The sequence below is a fragment of the Narcine bancroftii genome, chromosome 9 (assembly GCF_036971445.1).
Source record: "Narcine bancroftii isolate sNarBan1 chromosome 9, sNarBan1.hap1, whole genome shotgun sequence".
Classification (NCBI taxonomy): Eukaryota; Metazoa; Chordata; class Chondrichthyes; order Torpediniformes; family Narcinidae; genus Narcine; species Narcine bancroftii.
The window spans coordinates 36,165,457-36,187,045 of NC_091477.1; the positions used below are offsets into that span (position 1 = coordinate 36,165,457).

Genomic DNA, 21,589 nt, shown 5'->3' on the forward strand with positions numbered 1-21,589 from the left:
TGGCTGGCTCCAAGACGCCGTCTGCATCCCTCTTGGGGAAGGATAATTGGCAGCACTCCTCCACCTCACAAGAAGCGGCTGGTTAGGGGTGAGATGATGACATCTTGATGATGCCGTCAGTCAGCAGGACCGATGGTGGCTGCTAGGGCGGGGGCCAGTGCAGGCTATGACAGCCCCGCTTCAGCCTTTTGGGGCTGCTCTCTGCAGCACAAAACACAGCAGAGCAATGGCCGTCTTCCTTACCCATAATCCCCCATGCAGCTGAACTCTTCTTGGAAACAGAGCGGTTCCAGCTGCATGGGGGATTATGGATGGGGAAGACGGCCATTGCTCTGCCGTGTATTTTTATGGAAGGCAAGTTTAGGTTTTCCCTCTGCGCTTGTAGTTGGCCTGGTATGAAAGGGCCTGTGACTGAAGCTACAGGAAGAGGATGAGGTCTTAACTAACAACTTTGCATCATCAATTACATTCCTGGTAGCGGGGAGGAAATGGAGAGGCTGCAGTGAGAGAGACAGGTTAGGAGAAGTGGCAAATGAAATACAATGTTAATACGTGTATGGTCATGCACTTTGGCAGAAGAAAAAAAGGCAGACTATTATTTAGATAGAGAGAAAATTCAAAGGAACTTGGGAGTCCTCATGCAAGATGTTTGGTTTCTAGTCACAATAGTCATTCTCTGGACACTGCAACACACTGGGGGGTAAGACAGCTGTATAACATGTGGGATTGACTGTGAACACTCAATGAGTATTGTCTTTTATCTACCTCATCCAACACCCAAAGTAAACTGGACATCTCAGTTAGCCCAAGGCAAAAAAAAGTGACAACTTCAATGCCAGGAACTACTCAATCAGAATACCAAAGACTTTTTTGTTTACTCTCATAAGGACAGAGCAGATGGATCACTAAGTTGTATCCATGCACTTGTGACACATTTACCAGTACATGGAAAAATCTATGTTAATTATCTGACTGCATTTAATTTTCAGAATAAACTGCCCCAACAATTTCCTTTTTCTCTGCCTTGATTTCCTTCACTTTTCATTTTGATCACTTCCCCTACAGGATAAGTTCTGCACCAAATGGTGCACATGCTCAGCCTTTGTTCAAAGTTAATGCATCAAAAGGTTGTTAATCCACCTCCACCACCCTAAACAACTAGCACCCGAAGCATCGCGATGGTGGTCAAAATCCATGGACATAAATCTAAAGTGTGAGATGAACTGCGTGAAGTTAAAACTCAGTTTCAGACAAGACATAACTGTAGAAAAGTAGTACAATAATTCTGGCAATTTACAGACTCAACAGGAGTATTTATTGTGGAGGAAAAACAATGAAAATAGCAGCAAACCTCATGGCTCTTCCAGCCTGCTCTGCCATGCAGTGGGATCAATGATAATCCATTCCATTGTCCTGCCTAGTGTCTACAACACCTTAACCATAGAGACCAAAACTCTGGCCATCTCAGCCTTGAAAATTCACAATGAATCAACTTCCACTATTCCACAAGGTACAGAATTCCAAAGCTTTACTTGCCTCTGGATGAAAAAGTACCTTTTTTGTGCAAATTGCTGGAGAAATCAGCAGGTTAGAAAGTATCAATCAGTAGAAATGGTCAATGTTTCAGTCTAGATATTTTTATTAAAACTAAATGAAGGATTTTCACCTTGATAAATGTTCCTCACCCAAAACACTGACCATTCATACCAGTGGATTTCAAGCTTTTTCTTTCCACTCACATATCACCTTAGGTGCTCTGTGAATAGGAAGGGACGTCCTGCTTTGCGGAAACTGCCAAAATGTTTGGCCTGGAAGTCAGCCTGAAGAAAACTAAGGTCCACCATCAGCCAGCTCCCCACCATGACTACCAGCCCCCCACATCTCCATCGGGCACACAGAACTCAAAACGGTCAACCAGTTTACCTATCTCGGCTGCACCATTTCATCAGATGCAAGGATCGACAACAAGATCGACAACAGACTCGCCAAGGCAAATAGCGCCTTTGGAAGACTACACAAAAGAGTCTGGAAAAACAACCAACTGAAAAACCTCACAAAGATAAGCGTATACAGAGCCGTTGTCATACCCACACTCCTGTTCGGCTCCGAATCATGGGTCCTCTACCGGCACCACCTACGGCTCCTAGAACGCTTCCACCAGCGTTGTCTCCGCTCCATCCTCAACATCCATTGGAGCGCTTACATCCCTAACGTCGAAGTACTCGAGATGGCAGAGGTCGACAGCATCGAGTCCACGCTGCTGAAGATCCAGCTGCGCTGGATGGGTCACGTCTCCAGAATGGAGGACCATCGCCTTCCCAAGATCATGTTATATGGCGAGCTCTCCACTGGCCACCGTGACAGAGGTGCACCAAAGAAAAGGTACAAGGACTGCCTAAAGAAATCTCTTGGTGCCTGCCACATTGACCACCGCCAGTGGGCTGATAACGCCTCAAACCGTGCATCTTGGCGCCTCACAGTTTGGCGGGCAGCAACCTCCTTTGAAGAAGACCGCAGAGCCCACCTCACTGACAAAAGGCAAAGGAGGAAAAACCCAACACCCAACCCCAACCAACCAATTTTCCCCTGCAACCGCTGCAATCGTGTCTGCCTGTCCCGCATCGGACTTGTCAGCCACAAACGAGCCTGCAGCTGACGTGGATTTTTTACCCCCTCCATAAATCTTCGTCCGCGAAGCCAAGCCAAAGAAAGAACTTAAGGTGGTATGTGAGTGGGCGAAAAAGGTGGAGAACCACTGCTATAGAAAACCCAATTGTTACTGAAATATTTTGCTTAAGGAAAAATTGCTATTGGCCATTTCTTTTGGAGTTATGAAACAGTGCACATAACAAGTCAATTAGGTATGATTAAAAGAGTAGTTTTCAAATTTATTATTTCCACTCATACCACTTTAAGGACCTCACAGAGCTCCTATGGCATAGGGTCATCCCTATGGATGCTGTCTGACCTGCTGAGTTCTTTGCGCAAATTTCCAGCATCTGCAACTTTGTTTTCCTTTTTTTCATCCCAAAGGAGACCAAAAATTGAGGCAAAGAAATTCCTTTGAGTTTCTTATTCTGAAACTACACCATCTCATCCTTTGTACCCTCGTGAGGAGAACATTCTTTCATTGTCTGTCAACCTTGGGCTTCTCTGCAACATCAATTTTTTGTCAATGTGATCAACTCATCAACACCAGCAAGTAGACAAACACCTGGTCAACCTTTCATCCTAGCAATCAATTCAATGAAATATAACAAGCAACCTCCAAGTATGCCTCTCATTAAGTTAACACACCTTTGAATAAAACTAGAGATATTAGGGCAGATAAAGAGGAAGGCTTTAACAAGGTTATTAAAAATGGAAAGATTTAGGAAGGAATTCAAGTACAAGATCAATAATTTTTTTTAGACACCAGAATGAATACATGGAGTAAGGACATGAATTACTCAGTGATTTAATGATTCAAGTAATTTTCAAGCACATAGAAAATGTGGCTTCAATTTGATATTTTCAATTGTAATAACATCACTCTCATATTCAAATAAGAGTACACATTAGACATAAATGCAAGACTTTCACAATGTGCACATTACAAAACAGGAATTTCCTTTTCTCAATTGCCACATATTGATAAACCAATAAGCGCCTTGACACAATAGTGCTGAAGCCCTTCCTAATACTCACAGCTTCTATACATATCTACCACTGATTTATTTGCATTCTAATTTGCTGACTGGTGCACAACACAGACCTCTTGCAAGGTCACCACAAAACCTTATCGGACTAATGCAGCATCAGATTCCTTTGGCCATGTGTGATCTGATAGCAGAACATACCATGCTACCAAATGATGAGGCACTTTCCTTCTCCAGTGTGTCACAAGGCAACACTTTAGGACATCCTGACTGATGAACATTTGGTGATAATACAAAAGCCTGAGATACTAACGAAAATGTACAATGGTGTAAGAATGGTTATGTCACGCTGATGGTTGGCCGATGTCTGTGATATCACTTTATTCACATCCCCAATTCTGAAGGATTGCACGAACTGTCATGGGCTTCTCTTGTGTCAACTTAATGACATGCAGGATGGTGATGTGAACCTAAATTTAGGCTTTCTCAGAGTGGCCTAGGCCCGAAATGTTGGTAAATTTTCACTTCCTATAGATGCGGTTTGACCTCCCAAGTTTCTCAAGCACATTTGTGTACTGCACTAAACCCCAGAATCGACAGACTTTTTTTTTAAATCTGGTAAAGTTGAGCAGCTTTAGTCCATTCAAAACCAATTAAACATTTACAACAATGCATAGATTTGCAGTCAGGTAGGGATAATTTCTGCTGGCCAAGGAAAGCACATTTCTTTCTCTGAAAAACAGCAACCATTGGATCTCAAAATAATCCATTTGCTTCATGACTACCACTACTAACAACATTTCATTCCACATGAATTAGTCAGACTCAAATTCCATAATTGGATCTAAATGCTTGTGTGCAAGTCCTTGTGTCTACTAACATAGTTTCTGAAAACGTTTTAGAATTTGACAGGCAAGAGTGGATGGACTAAATCCAGTCACACTCTGATGCTAGGTACCCTGTACGAGGATGGAATGGTGCACACTGTCAGTAATGCAGTGAGCTCATGAGCAGAGATTTGTGGTTTTCATTGAAGCCTTCTTAACAGAGATTCAAGATCCCAGCAGCTGCTAGAATGAACAAGGATGGAGAAGCATTCAAGGATTTAGAAGAGGAAAGAAATTTTGAAGGATCAATGTAACAAAAGCTATTTAAAAGGGCAGAGTGAATCAACTACATCAGTTGACATGAGAGGAAGACCTTGCTTAGATGGTCAGTAATTTGATAGTACAAGCTCAAAAGGAACAGGATGAGATCTTGCTCAAAATAGTTTTGTAGTTTGAATTTAAACAACATCTCAAACCCAAAATGGCACAAATCTGCTTGTTGCTGCATTATTTTCTAAGAATATCTCAGACAGTATAAACATCATTCCCAAAAGCACATTACACAGTTAATAATGGCTTCGAATCATCTTATGAGCTCAGGAACTGTACTTGGACTCAACTTGACAACCTAAAATAGTCTTATGGATGCAGAAGAAAGCTACAAAGAAATGCAGAACTGCAAAACAACTTGCATGAGGATTGGGCCCAAGTTGTACTGAGTACTTACAGCCCGAGTGGGTCAGTCTATTCCTCACACGAGATGCCCTATCAGATGGAATGCCCACAGCCTGTAGGATTTGAAGGACTGCAGTACTGCCTGAGATCATCACATGGGAAGATGTAACAGCATTAGAGGAATGGCTTACAATCTGAGATAGAACTGGTCAGCTTCCTGCAGTTGACACAAGTCTCCGAGGACCATCTAATGTGTGAAGAATCAAATGGGTGTGGGACACAAGGAACCCAGGATGAAATATCCAAGGACCAATTCTGTCCGGGAATGTCATACCACTTTGTACTGTTATGAGCCCAAAGAACCCCAAAACCCAGCAGCAATAGACATTCACCAAGACAAATAGTTTTTAAAACGTTATTTTTAAATCAACTTCAAAAATGAAAATAGAATCAAACATTAACTTAACTCTATACTTCTTTGGCTTGGCTTCGCGGACGAAGATTAATGGAGGGGTAATATCCACGTCAGCTGCAGGCTCGTTTGTGGCTGACAAGTCCAATGCAGGACAGGCAGACACGGTTGCAGCGGTTGCAAGGGAAAATTGGTTGGTTGGGGTTGGGTTTTTCCTCCTTTGTCTTTTGTCAGTGAGGTGGGCTCTGCGGTCTTCTTCAAAGGAGGTTGCTGCCTGCCGAACTGTGAGGCGCCAAGATGCACGGTTTGAGGCAATATCAGCCCACTGGCGGTAGTCAATGTGGCAGGCACCAAGAGATTTCTTCAGGCAGTCCTTGTACCTTTTCTTTGGTGCAACCTCTGTCTTGGTGGCCAGTGGAGAGCTCGCTATTTTACATGATCTTGGGAAGGCGATGGTCCTCCATTCTGGAGATGTGACCGACCCAGCGCAGTTGGATCTTCAGCAGCGTGGATTCAATGCTGTCGGCTTCTGCCATCTCGAGTACTTCGATGTTGGTGATGAAGTCGCTCCAATGAATGTTGAGGATGGAGCAGAGACAATGCTGGTGGAAGCTTTCTAGGAGCCGTAGGTGATGCCGGTAGAGGACTCATGTTCGGAGCCGAAAAGGAGTGTGGGTATGACAACGGCTCTGTATACGCTAATCTTTGTGAGGTTTTTCAGTTGGTTGTTTTTCCAGACTCTTTTGTGTAGTCTTCCAAAGGCGCTATTTGCCTTGGCGAGTCTGTTGTCTATCTCGTTGTCGATCCTTAACCAACCCAAATTAACCCCCTTCTAATTCTAAGCGCACATGTATGTTTGTGGATTTAAGAAATGTTCTTTGGTTCACAGTTCAATCTTACTTCTTCCAAGTTCTCTGGTTGCAGGCAATCACCATACTGTGCACAGAATTTAACATATATACAGTTCACCAGGCTTGGTGCTTGAAAGGTAAATGTTTACCACTCAGGAAGGTTCTTGTGGGGTTTGCGGAGAGATATTTGTTGCTTCAGGATTTCCACAACTGAGGTACCACCACTCGTCACCTCAGGGTCTCACTGATGAAACTTGCCCCATCAAGGTCTTCTAGATGGTAACCTCTTTCTTCAAGCTTCCACAGAGTTCCATTCCTTCATTTCAAGAGAAACATCAGACAGATAGCACTTCCAGCCATCTACTGCTCTGGAACTTGCTTCCATCAGTTTCATAGTTTTCCCTGGATTGCACTTTTCATTTACTTGTCAGTGTCCCACACACTGACTGACTATGAACTAAACTCTCTCTCTCATCCAACAAACTCCAAAGAGAGCATGTGACTCATGTCTTGCAAAACCTCCACCTTCCTGAACAAAACAACAGTTCTTTCTGCTCCCACCTGTTGACAATGGTCAAGCACCTACTTGTGAAAGGTGCTTACATTCTCCAGAAATCCTGGCAATCTGAATTCTTCAGTCTTTCAAATAAGATCAGTTTTAAAATGTGTGAATGTATGTGACCTACTCTAAATCTTATAAATTCTCCCCAAATATTAATATTGTTACACTATCCAGGCCTATCACAGCATAATGTTTGTGATGCACTGAATATGGAACATGTGGTTAATTTGAAGGTTTGGTACACCTAGAGATTAATAATTGTGGTTTTAGTATGAACTGTTCAATCAAGGAGTCATCAAAAATAAAATTTCAAAGGGCTTCCAAACAAGCAAAGTCACCAACTAACAGGGATTAGAGAAGTCCTTCCTCTTCTACTGACCTGTTGCTAATTTACAGTACAATTGATATTCTAATTCACTACTTAAACCAAAATCACATTGGTCTGACCTTACCAATCTCTTAAAAATTAGTTTACTTATTATTCAGATTTAAACATCCTGTCGATGTTACAGGTATTTCAATTAAAGAATTGGCCAGGACTAATTGTATTGATATCCATTTTGATTTAAACTAAAATTTCAAGTGTAATTTGTCCCTCAACCCACCTAATCATGGGAGAACATTTCTGCATCTCTGCAATACACAGCCATACCCAATGCTCACACAGTGGTGCACTTAGTACAGCTATCACCTTGCATTACCAGAAATCTGCTTTGATCTTGACCTTGGTTGGGTATTCTATGTGTTTTCTCCAGGTGCTCCCATTTCCCAACATCCAAAACACACACGTTGGCAGGTTAACTGGCCTCTAAATGTTTTGTGAGTGGTAGAATCAGGGGAGAGTTGATGGGAATGCATGAAGAATAAAAAAAGCCATAAGCATAGGACACTTCTTGATTGCTTATTTCAGTAGGCTGAAGGGTCAGCTTCTATACCCACCAAGTCTGGAATACAAATTATCTACTAGAATTGCCTTTATGACAGACTCACGAACAGCTCTAATATTGAAGCAGCAGCTAAAGCGTACCAAGAAATTTCTGTACTTGAAGTTATGCACAGCGTGACAATTATCTCAACAGATGAGAGTTAACAACTTGATAAACTGGATGGTGTAAACAACAATACATCACAATAAACTTGAAAAATCAATTACATATTAAAATGTATTAGGAATTCAAGTCAGTAGTGTTTACATATCCTGTAATATCATCTCAATTTGAACTTTCTAACTGCACAGCAAGTGATGCAGAAGAGACCAGGCAAAGATCAATGGGATAAAAGAATGTGACACGATTTTAATTATTTAAACTGAAAATTTTGTTTCACACTAAACATAGCCAGAAACAACTCTTTGTCATCTGTTTCATTTAACTGGTAACCAACTTGCCGCATTCCAAGGCATTTGGTGACCAATTAATCTACAAAAAGGAATTAAAGCATTTCAAAATAAAACAATGCTGGTTATGTAGAAACCAGTCAGCATCTGTGAAGATGAAAAAGTCAACATTTGAGGAACTGCCTTTCATCAAAATTGGGGGAAAACAAATTTTAAAATGCAGATTAAGTAGAGGCAGAGAGCAAAACAAAAAGGTCTAAGTGGAGGGTGGGGGTTTGACAGAAGGAATTGATTAAACCAAGTGAAAGGGTGGTAAAAGCACATAAATAACACATTCAATGGTGGAGGAAATAAAAGTATTGGAAATTACCAGCAAACAGGTAAACATTTTAAAAGAAATAACAATGAATAATAGAAATCAGAGCTGCGAAGCTTGGAGCAGCTGAATATCTGTAATCATGTGGAATTCAGGATGCTGGTCAGAAGAGCTTCATACAAACAATGCAGGAAGCTGGAGAATAGAGTGAGTTGGATAATTAAGTTGCAAGAAATGAGTGGAGGTGTTCTGAAAAGCCATCAACAACCCATTTTTGGTTTCCCTATTGAGGAGGAGACTGCATTCAATAGCAAATGAAAGTTGTACAAAATTAATTGCGACTTCATGTGGGCTCTGGAGAGTAGGAGCAAAGGAAGCAAAATGATAAATGTAGCATCTGTCATTGAACATGAAGGTGTCATAGGAAGAAGAGTGTACTACTACGAATGGGAGAGTGAACCGTATCTTTGGAGCACAGAAATAAGAGGATGGCGTTACTGATAATAATGGTTTAGCACTGGAAGTTATCCATTGAAAGTAGAGGTTTGTAGAGGGATAGCCAGCCTGCACTGTCAAGACAGAAAATACACAGGTTTAATAAATTACGATAGCAGGAGTGAATAATAAATTCAGGTAGAGTCACCTTTGTCAATATGGACCCTCAAAAATCACAATGAGTTGATAGAATATTAATGATATATTTTGTCAGCATATTTCTCAGAAGGTGATAAACAAGCTCTTTGAATTTGTTTGAGGTATATTATTCCAGTTCATTATTACTATTTGTCATTGTGGTTCTTTCTTATGAAATTTATATCAATGATGTCTGTTACACATTAACAAATAATCCTGTTTAAGTTTCATGTTTTTACCTATTTGAGGTAATGTTTAGAAGTTTTACTTCCCATATATATCAAACATCCTTGTTCTGTATAAATTTGATTTTGATCCAATTATCCAAGACTGATTATTAGTCTGAAGTTAATCAAATCTTTTAACACACAAAGTTAGTTTCTCTTCATTCATTTAAATGAATGGGATACAAGTTCTCTGACTGATTGCATATCAGTGAGCTATTTACTTGAATGGAAATAAGTAATGGCAAACAGCTTATCAGTACGTAAATAGTAGACTTCTTTCTGTTAATACAAATGCTAATTTAGCTGTCTGAAAAGGCTAATGACGTCTCCTTTCAGTAAAGGTGAACTATGATTTGAACAATGTTTCCATTTCTGTCAATTGAGTATCTGCAAGGCTTAGAAATCTGTGGTTCTTTTCCTTAATAACTGTCATTTCCAGATGACAAAAATAGAATATTGTACAGTAGCCTAGGAAGGCGTGACCAAAGAAACCTTATCCTGCTTAGTTTAGAAAGTGACAAGCAAAAATGCAGGAAAAGGGATGGATGCAAACGAGGATCCTGTTATATAAAAGTCTATGGAATATGGACATAAGTGAGAAACTGGAATCTTCACTGGATCCAAGCTGCTGGGAATTGTTGCATTTTTGCAGTGAGAATTATAGGACTTGAATTGGATTCTGATTACTAACTTAACCACTAAAGTGGAGAATGAGAGAATCCAAGGAAGGTAAAAAGCAGACCACATGATGGCAAGAATAACAATTAACAAAACATGGTGATGCAACCTTCTGGTTCAGATCAAGAGCAGGAGAAACTGAAATAGTCAGCAAAATCAAAGAAAAAAAGAGCAGAACAAAGTTCTACATTTCCTTGAATGATAAACCCCAACTGTGATAGATTATGTTGTGTTTGTATTGCATATAGATGTTTTTGGGAGGTGAATTGGGGCAGGTTTTAGTGTAGGTCACATATAAACAGATCTTATTTAAGACTGGAGCTCTGCTAATGAGTCTTTGCAAAAGCTTTGGAGCGTGCCCAAGAAACTTCACAAATGGATTGTTGTTTACACATGAAAGAACTTGTCAGAGCCGACGACTGTCTGGAGTGGAACTTGCTGTTCTCGGAGGATCATGTGGTTTTGCAAGCAGAGAGTAAAACAGGTTTTCTCTCAGAGAAAAATCAGTTCTGCAATTTTAGTCAGCAGGAGAAGCTGGCAAGCTTGTGGAAAACCCCATTTGGAAGACAGGTTGTGAGTGCTTAGTTCAGCCTGGTCAAAGACCTTGTCGTTCATGCAAGAGGAGAGGGTTGGCTGTCTAATGTTTCACTTGAAATAAGAGAAACAAAAAGGAACTTTGTGGTGACCTGAAAGAAAGAGGTTATCATCTGGAGAACCCTGAGGGGGTTAGTTTCTTTGGCAAGACACTGAAGCGGCTGAATAAAAAGGAATCAGTTGTGGTTGCCCAGCGTACAACAAATGTCTCTGAAAACCGACAAGAACCTTCCTGAGCGGTAGCCATTTACCTTTCAAGCATCAAAGCCTGGTGAACTTTATAAATATTAAATTCTGTGCACAGTATAAGAATTGCCTGCAACCAGTGAACTTAGAGGAATGAGAAGTGAGATTGGACTGCGAATCAAAGAACTTTTCTGAACTTACACACACATTACATACATGTGTGCTTAGAATTAGAAAGGGGTTAAGTTAGGTTAGTTAAGTTAATAGTGATAAGTTAAAGTGTGATTGTTTTCATGTGTAAAGATAATTAACAATTTTTAAGTAACCATTTGTCTTGGTGAACATCTATTGCTGCTGGGTTTATGGGACCTCTGGGCTCTCAACACGACTTAATGTTCCAACTTGCGATATTTCAAAGTTATGATTATCAGAATCGGTTTCGAATAAAGGCAAGTCGGAGTCTACCTGATCAAAGTGGTTGTTTTTCCTTCTCTGAAAGAAATGCTTCTGTCCAATCAGCGCATGCAGTCCCTTTCCACCATCATTTTGTGCTGCTCTTCTAGTGACATCAAGGAAACATGCTTTGTTGGACCCTATTTTTTTTTAAAAAGGTGATTTGGAACACGTGCAGATTGCCGTCGCTGAGGGGGGAAGGAGAGATTGAAGAGGGAGAGAGAGAGCAACAGCAATCTGTGCATGCATTCCAAATCACAACATAGGTTGTGAAGTGACACCCTTGTCCCTAATTACCAGGTACCAACTCATGGTCCTTCCAGGAGCAGGGCAGAAAAATACCTGTTAAAAGTAGACCGTAACTTACGATAATTTCACCTTACGATACGAGTCATGGAACCGAACCCCTACCTATAACAGAAATCAACAGCAGGCCATCAGTGCTGATTCCTATACAAGAAATTAGAGGTCTGCATTTGGCCTGCTGTCTCTTCTCCACCATTCAATAAAATCATGGCTTATTTGGCCATCCTCTCAGCTCCACATACCTGCCCATTCCCTATAACCTTACTATTCAAAGATCTGTGTCTTAAATACATTTAATAAGGCTGCCTCTAACTACTTTATTGGGTAGCGAATTCCATAGATTAACTGAGAAGCAGTCATCATGTTTTAAATAGATTCCCCCAAATCTTGGCGCTTTATCACCTGGTTCTGGTATCATATGCCAATATAAATGGATAGGTTTCTATGTCATACATTTCTGTAAAATTATTCTCATCCAATGAGCATAATCTCAGGCTACTCCACCTTTTAAAGTAACCCCCTCATTTCCAGAATCACCATGAGGAACCTCTGCACTCTCTCAAGGACACCAGAACTAACAATGCACTCCAGGTGCAGTTTCACTAATACCCTGCTGCTGATGTGGCTTTCCCTCAAGGTCAAGGATGATGGTCTACACTCCCATGGGCTCTCAAAAGTGGCCCACCAAGTGAAGACACCTGTCCTTGTATTTGTTTAAATGTGTACTTAATATTGCATTCCAGAAGCACACAATACTTCACTAATCAATCCACTGAATACCCTATACAACTGCAGCAGACCCTCCTACAATTTGATCCCTCTAGCAATGAATGACAACATTCCTTGACAGAGATATTCGTATCCTCACCAACAAATGAGGTCCTGGAGAGTGGCCAATTCCACAACTTTGTTGAAGAGAAAGAATAATCCAGGGTATTTCAGAAAGGTTGGGAAAAGTGTTGGCGAAAATACTTCGGATCAGATTTACGCACATTTGGAAAGGCACTACAAGATTCGTCCACAGAAGCGTCAAGTCCGTTTATCCTCCTATAGATGTGCAAGACCTACCAAATTTTCAGTTTTTCTTGGGTTCCATTGAGCAGGTCATGTGGATACTTGCCAAATGATAAGTCTGCTGATCACAGCCCTACCATCCTCTTCAATCATGACAGACAGGAACCTGTCTAACTGAATAAATGAGAGGAAAAAATGATAACAATTTGGCACTAAATTGTCAACCAAAATGATTATGAAGATAAAAAAAATGCAGCCTAAACTCAGTTATAACACATCAGATCCCTGATATCCATATTTGTGGTCACAAGATAATCATCGCTCCAACGTAGAACACCTGATGCTTAGTTTTGTCGGAATTCCAGTAAACTGACAGGGGGGGGGGGGGGGGGGAGAGAAATCAACTTGACAGCGAAAAAAAACTGACAAATGGGTGCAGAAGATTTTCAGGGTGTTGCAGGAAATGGAAGGCTCCAGTCATCAGGAGTGGTTAGTCAGACAGGCTTCGAGGCAATAGCCTTTAAGAGCTTGATGGGCATAGATAAAGTGAATGCTCAGCCTTTCTTCTCTTCTCCCCCCCCCCCCCCCACCCCACCCCCTCCAGCAGGGTAGCTGATTCTAGATGACATGGATCCAAAGTGAGAAGACTGAAGATGGCCAGTGTTTCCAGAACAAGATGCCAAAGGAAACTGGAAGGGATCTCGATATTCAAAGGACATTCTTTCCCCCCCCCCCCCCCCAACATGTAAGGGATGAGAAGGATGGGGAATAAAGAGCAAGAGAACCAGATCAGAATGCCAATTTAGTCAGCACGAACGAGTAGGGCCGAAGGGTGCTTTCCAGCATCGTATTGCTCTCTCCGCCAGCTCCCTTGACCACGAGCAGTAGAGTGAAATTAACAGCACCTCGGCTCTGATGCGCCGACGTTCCAAAAGAGACCATGTGCGAGCAATTCCCCGAAATACAAAGAGAGCCGAAACACTAAGAAGTCAGTCTGGGTCTGATTTTCGAAGTAAAACAAGTGCGTCAGCCAGAAACCTCTAAAGACGCTCCCGTATCACCGGGACCATGAAAAGAATCGATAAAGTATTTATTCCCCTCCACAAAGAAAAACCATCCCCGTCTCCTTCTGAAAGCCCGCACACCAACAGAGAACGGACTGCTCCGCGGGCACCGGCGGTAATGGAAAGGGGGGTGGGGGGGTTAAAAAAAAAGCTCATTCTCTAAGACGAGCAACTTTCACAAGCACAAGTCTATCGCACAAATCTCCTCCCCCCCCCCCCCCCAACCACCGACTCCTCCTCCCCCCCCCCCCAAACCACCGAGAGACAGTCACAGGGGAAAGGAAGGAAGGAAGCCAACGTGGTGAAAGCGGCTGATGAGACAGACAGGCTGTAACAATGACTTCTCCGAAGTTTCAGCGCCGAAGCAACTTCAAGAGGGGCCATCCCAGATCGTGGAGAGAGGCTCGAAACTCCACTCACTCACCCCCGCCCAACGAAGCGAAGTTTTCTCTACCACTTCTGTGCCTTGACTAACCTTCACAGCGCCGGTTGCAGACTTTTTGTTGGGGGGGGGGTGAACGTTCATACGGAAAGACCCGTCCCTTTGCAATACCTTGTAAACCTTGCCGAATGCGCCGTCTCCCAGCTCCCCGATCAGCGCCCAGATTTCCTCGGGGTTGAAGTCCCGGCGAACGTGCTCGTACTGCTTGCATTTCTTCTTCTCGAAGGTGGAAAGCCTCAAGATCCTCTTGAAGTTGGCGAACGCCATGCTCGTCCAGCACCAGCGCGGAAGGAAGGGTGGGGGTCGAGGCCGGCTACGGAGGGGAGAGAGAGAGAGGGTGGGGGTGCCGGAAGCCGGCAGTCCGAGCCCCGATCGCTCCCGGCGGAGATGAGCCGCTCCCCAGGGGGCTGCACCGCTCCCCACCGCTCCCCGCAGGGCTGCCCCGCTCCACGCCGCTCACGCTGCCCTTTCCATTCCCCTCTCAATTGTCCTCGCACAGTTCAACCTTCAAACAAAGGGCGCCCACTTGGTTTTAAGAAGACATTTCTGGCTGTGAACTTCAGAGACCATCAACTGGCCAACTGCGCTGCATCTCCGCCCACACCGTTCACCTGTCCCGCTTCCGCTGGAGAACTACCCCTTATTATAATCTCCGTCCGCATGTTCCTCCCTCTCATTGGTTGTTCTCCGCCTTCTTCCAAACAACGACGTCCACCCTCGCTGCCGATTGGATAATATGGGCACCATTCATGGTTTGCTCCGCCCACGGAGCGGGACGACCGTCAGCTGTTGGCTCTTGTTAACCCACGAGGGAGAGAAAGTAACATAAGAAAGTTTGCAGTCGCTGGGGGTCGAACGTAATGAATAAGTCAGTGCAGCGGTGGGACCTCTGGTCCTTGTTGGGGGGGAAGGAAAGTTTATAAGTTTTACCTCATTTGTAATATGCGCTCGATAATGCCATCTATGCTTTTCTCATCTCAACTCTTATCACCCTTTCCCACCTTGATTTCTGAACACAATTTCCTCCCAAAGATGGAGCAACTGCGTCGCAGTGCCAAGTGAAGAACGAGGAAATGATCAGATGTAGTTGAGTCGAAGTTCAGTAAAAGTTGTTTCCTCAAACAGTCCTCAAGCAGCTTTTTGGTCAATTGTAAATGTCTCTGGATGCCCACCCCCAATATCCAGTATACAAGTTGTTCGATTATTTCGCAGTACTCTGAAAGCCCCTCATACTGCCTCTGTAAGGGTGGTCGTGTGCACCTCAATGCACAAACACAAACTCACATTGTTCCATGCATTGACGTGGGAAATAGGGCCAGTTTTCCAAGCCGCTCCCACAGTCTGCCTAAGACTTCAGTCAGTGGAACCTCCTGTCCGTGTGCAGTAGGCACAAGCTTTCCAAGTACAATGAGTGGGGCTCATAAACCAACTCTGGCATTGATGAGTAGAGATCCTCCTTGAGTGCTGTTCTTATTCCCAGGAGGATCCAAGGCAGCTTGAATGCCAAATCAGGGATCTAGATGAGGACCATCAGTGCAGCCTTCATGTGCTGGTAGGCTGTCATGTGGAGCTGCATTCCCAACAGTCATGACAAAACATCCCAGAGTGTGAAGGTAAACTGTGGGCCTCTGTCGGAGGTGATGTGTGGGGAGGCTGAACTGAGATACCCAGGCAGAAATGAAAGCTCTGGCGCATGAATCGGTTGATGAGTCCATCATAGGTATCGCCTCCAGCCACCTAGTGAATCTGTCGAGGACCATTAACAAGTACCTAGACCCTTGTGACACCAGAAGCGAGCTGACAATGTCGACATGCACATGGTCAAATCTGCGCTGCAGTGGCTGGGAAGGCTGAAGGGGCGTCTTCATGTGCCTTTGCACTTTTGCAGATTGGCAGTCCGTGAATGTCTTTGCCCAGTACGTGACCTGCTTTTTGAGTTCAAGCCATACAAACTTGTTGGCTATCAGCTGGACCGCCACTCGAATTGAGGGGTGGGACAGTCCTTGAATGGCATCGGAAATGCAAAGTTTCCAAGCAGTAGGGGAGATAGGGTGAGGCTGACCTGTGGAAATGTCTCACAGGAGAGTAGTACCTTGCGGCCCAATGGCTACATCCTTGAGTTTCAGGCTCGTGACAGCAGTTCTATGAGCCAGGAGTTCATTTTCCGGGCACTGAACTTTGGAGAGTGCTGTGTAATCTATACCCAGAGAGACGATATGTACTGCTTGAACAGAGGGCATCAGCCACCACATTACTCTTACCGGAGATAAGTTTAATCCTGGTTGAAAACTCAGATACATAAAATAGATGGCATTGCTTCATAAAGGTGAATGTTAGCTGTTGGTGGTCAGTAAAAACCATGAAGTCTCTGCTTTCCAAAAAATAGCATAAGTGTCTGACCTCTAGGTATAGCGCCAGCAGTTCCCTATTGAATGTGCTATATTTTGTTTCTGGAGGGCAAAGGTGCCTATTAAAAATGCTAGAGGCTTCCATTGTACATTGGTGTACTTTTCCAAGACCCTGTCTACAGCTGGATTGGACACGTTGGTACATCCATTTATGGATGGACCAATAATGTTGCTTTCACTTGAGCGTCTTTGGTCTGCTGAAATATTACCACATAATAGTATTTAATATCGTTCATTTCTACCTTGTGAAGGTGGAACTGCGCCTTAGCCTTCCTGAACCAAACTTCAGGTTGAGTGGTCCAAAAGACAGACAATTTGAGCGAAACCGCCGTGTTGTCCATGTTGGGTGCAAAATCCAATTGGGCCCACTGGGGTTACCAATGTAGCTTTAGCGTCACAGTGCGAAATGAAGAGTGAGAAAATGATCAGACGTATTCAAGTCGAAGTTTAGTACAAGTCATTTACTCTAACAGTCACGCGCAGCTTTTTAAAATCCCGCACATTCCAAATGATGTCATCACATTGTGACATCATGACGTCGCACCGAACTAGTTCGATTAAGCCTCCGGTGAGCCGCTACAGACCTGTATTTGCCATGTAATCAATTGTGTTTTTCTTCTTCAATACTCTTTGCAACCTTTGACTGAAAATTCAAGGGATTGAATATTCCTTTATTGTCAGGCAATAGTCCAGAACATGTAATATTGCACAAAATTTTTTTCTGCCTGCCATGGGGCAGACAAAGAGCCACCATTAGTGTCACCTGGCACCCCTTACAGTAAGAGAAAGAGAAGTAAAAGAGAGTCCCTTCAGTGGATTCGCCTCCTGCAGTCTTGCAGCTTCTGCAAATGATCCATCTGCAACCCGAGCTCCAGATCCAAACCTTCAATGTGATCAGGAAGCCTTCAGCATCTGAGGCCCTCTGGGATCTCTTCTTGCCCTCAGTACCCTCTCAAATCCCAGCTCCAAAATCTGGTTCCCATGAGCTAGTCTTCAGCAGTGCGTGACCTGTGTGGGTCCCTCAACTGCTGAGAACCTCACCGGTCTGTTGCCGTGGTCACCATCCTGTAGGGTTGTCTCCTCTGCTTCTCCTTCTCGCCAGTGCCCTGTGCCGATGTGCTGCACCCTAGATTCCGCTGCCCTGCTCTATTGGGCATAGACCTCATCCGTGGCTGCAGGAATTTAGTTTAAAGATACTGCTGCTCCTCTGACAGGCCACTTATGGCTGTACTGAGCCAGTGTACTGACAATAACCACAACAGCAGTGCGAGTATAAGACAGCTTTAATAAGACAGATTTAATAAACTAAATCTCTTGGTGCCTGCCACATTGACCACCGCCAGTGGGCTGATAACGCCTCAAACCGTGCATCTTGGCGCCTCACAGTTTGGCGGGCAGCAACCTCCTTTGAAGAAGACCGCAGAGCCCACCTCACTGACAAAAGGCAAAGGAGGAAAAACCCAACACCCAACCCCAACCCACCAATTTTCCCTTGCAACCGCTGCAATCGTGTCTGCCTGTCCCGCATCGGACTTGTCAGCCACAAACGAGCCTGCAGCTGACGTGGACTTTTTTACCCCCTCCATAAATCTTCGTCCGCGAAGCCAAGCCAAAGAAAAAAAAACATTAAGAGATCTTGTCTCTCTGCAAGACAAACCTCGAAGGCTAGACTGTAGCTCTGGACTGCTTTATATACAAGATCACCGGGATGACCCCTGGTGACCTAGTGGTGTAATTACATATCACCACAGTCAGCATTAGGACTAGGGTAGTTGAACCCTTCGGAATAGCGCTGTGTCTCCACTCCCCACTCTCCACACCACTGGTAGCACTGCAATTGTAGCAGCTCTGGCAGCTCTGCCGTTCTTTCCTGCCATGGTGACCGTACCATCCTGCCCCAATAGCTCTTCCCTGTGGTTAGACTGGATGGGATGACACTCATCTGGTTCCGTTCCAATCCACCCAGCTGCAGCCTGAATAACCACCTACCAATCCCTTCCTGATCCTACACCATTATCTCAGGTGTTCTCCAACAATCCTTCTTTAGATAAAAACTAGTTTCCACAACCTCACTGCTCTCTCTAAATTGTCCAACATTGGGGGAACAGATGTTTTGTTCAATTAAAAAGCTGGAAAGCATTAACTTCACCCCATCATTAACTCTGTTTCTATATTCTAATTCAACCCTCCCTGACACTGAAACAGACTGTTCATATCCTGTTATATCTAACTCCACATTCAGACCATGTTACATCATCTTTGTTTTATTTTCCAATCTACCCTCTGGCTCAGTTCAAAGATGCAGATGCTCTCATAAGTCCTTTGTTCACTCTGCAGTTCATACTCACATCCAGTTGCCATCCCCACTAACCTTGTTTCACATCCATTTACTCCAACCAAGTAAGTTCTTAATTTTAATATTTTTTTATCTTTGTTTTCAAATACTTCCAAATTCTTCAAGATACTTCCACTTCGACAAATTTAATTCATTTAACCTCTCCAACTTCACTTGTTCTACCTTTGACAGCTATACTTCTGTCCATAAGTTTTCGAATCCCATATCTAAACATCTTCCATCTTTCTCCCTTTCCTTCTATAAAACATAACTCTTTTACAAGCTTTGGGTAACTTACCATCATAACCTGCTTACATGATTCAACGAAGTGGCAACACAGGGTTAACTCACCAACTTAATAAAACAGAGACCTGCACCAACAATCGAGGGATGTGAGTTCAAAGTCAATTACAATAGCTGTGGAATTGTGATTGAGTTGAATGATAATCCTTTCAACAATAACCACAAAATTATGTGATCACTTTTAAAACCCCATCCACTTCATTTCTTGAAGGGAATCCCCAGAAAGGGGAAAATTCTTATCATCATATGTGACTCCAGCAATTACCTGTAATGGTCAAGCCAGTTATTAATTTCAATCACAAGCATTTTGTTGAAACTGAACTTGGATAAAACCACAGATAGGCCACCAGGCATTGATCTTGGTATCAGATTCAGATATGGCAAATGTGCTCTACATACAGCCCTGACCTGAAATATATTGCTAGTTCTTTAATGTTGCCTGTCTAATTTCAGAAACTCCTACTCTATTGTACTGTGGGAATTCCATCAGTATTGATAGTGGGACAGTAGCAGTTTCAGAAGGTGGATGAACAGTCCTTTCTCACAGATTTTGAGCAATGGGCAATAAATGCTGGTCTAGCCATTGACCCCTGTATCCCAATAAAAATATATTAAAAATGTTCAATGATGTCTAAGTGAATTGCATCAAATTGTTTGGATATTTTAAAGGTTCTGTGTAAATGGAAACTCATATTTTACTTATCTTCTGGATTCTCTTGAGTTATTTACAATTAAATAAAATGTTTAGCTATTTCAGCAAGCAACCATGCATTTCCTTCAATTTGTTCCACTTACATAGTTAGAAACCAATGTTTCACTGGGTAGAAAACTAGAAGGCTGTGGAAGAAAAACAACAAGAAGCAGGTACTGATTTGAGAAAAAAAAACATGCTGAACTCTGACACTCCTCAAAACTGCAAATTTTTCAAGATCCACCAGTATATTCCAAAGATTTTTAAAATCTTCTAGTTTTCTACCCAGTGAAACATTGGTTTCTAACTATGTAAGTGGAACAAATTGAAGGAAATGCATGGTTGCTGTGTAAAAACCATAAATGGTAGGAATTTGAGTGGCAAGCCAGAAAAGGGATTAATTCTACTGCTCTTTGAAGGAGCAGTATATAAAATCCTCCTGCATTATTCAATAATAGTGTAATTCTAAAATCTCTTCTTTCATTTTAGTATCTTTAGAACTTCATACTTTTACCCTATGTTATACAACTATCTGGCAGCTTTCACCTTACTTTTCTTTCTCTTTGTAGGTAGAAGTGGCTCACCCGTCTTTCCCAAGGAAGGAAGCAAAGCAACTCGTGTTTAAATGCTTGTGGATACTGAGATTCCGTTATTCATGGCAGATGGGGGTGGAAACCAGAAATTCACATCAACTCCAAAACTGCCTTCCAAGCAGCCATGAACTATGAAGACTGGAGATTTAAAAGCCTACAAGGTCAAAAATGATAAAGGAAATATAGAACATTGCACAAGTAGTTCAAATCAACTCAATCTAATTTTTCACGCAAAAGGAAATCCTTCATGACAAATGTCAAATCAGCAATACCCTCGTTAGAATAATTAATCTGCAAAATCATTCATCCCCTGGCATAAGAATCACTTTTCTTCCTCCTACTTCCTGATGAAGTTCAAAATAATCCTTATTTAGCTTTGTTTCTCCGCATTTTTTCATGATCTTGTTTCTTCTTGTGGGCAATTGTTTACTTCAGAGACTTCCTCTTTTATTGTGAGAACATTGACTGCACTGTACTTCCCCATATAACCCCCATGATAGCTTTTCTCAATCATTTAATTGGTTTTAAAGTGCATTGCAATGCCTTGAGGTTATGAATAGGCCGAGCACTTTGTTTTCATTTTCTGTTTTCTTCATTTATTTTCATCTTTCGCTCACTCACTCAATGTATAACAATGGCTGGCGACATCTGATCGTGTTGTGAACATTCTAATATTTCCTGAATTAATACATTTTAACAATTGCAAATTTAGCACTGATATTTCAATTAGCAATTGAAATAGAGAAAACAAAATGTAATTTCGATGATAGGCAAGCTAATTTAAAGTGAACAATTTGAAGCTGGAGTCTCGATAAAGGGTTCCAATTTTAAGTGTTGATGGACATTTCTGTCCATGGATGCTGTCTGACCCACTGAATCCCTTTGACATCTCTTTGTTCTTTCAAGATTTAAGCTTTGGTATTTATTTTGTCGGGCTAAAGCCGTGGTTCTCAACCTTTTACTTTCCACTCACATACCACTTTAAGTAATCCCTATGCCATAGGTGCTCTGTGATTAGTAAGGGATTGCTTAAAGTGGTATGTGG

The 21,589-nt window shown here is 42.6% G+C and overlaps 1 protein-coding gene across 3 annotated transcripts in view; it reads right to left on the minus strand.

Annotated features, from left to right (window-relative positions):
- Nucleotides 1-21,589, minus strand: part of stk10 (serine/threonine kinase 10) — a 151,058-nt gene that overhangs the window by 88,424 nt on the left and 41,045 nt on the right. For 2 of the 3 annotated variants that reach the window (XM_069898792.1, XM_069898791.1), the window contains exon 1: nt 14,326-14,846. The exons of the other annotated variant lie outside the window; for it this stretch is intronic. In XM_069898792.1, the coding sequence (XP_069754893.1) occupies nt 14,326-14,481 (156 nt within the window). In that variant the 5' untranslated portion in view covers nt 14,482-14,846. Of the gene's footprint in view, nt 1-14,325; nt 14,847-21,589 lie in introns of those variants that run through there. 3 annotated transcript variants of the gene reach the window in all.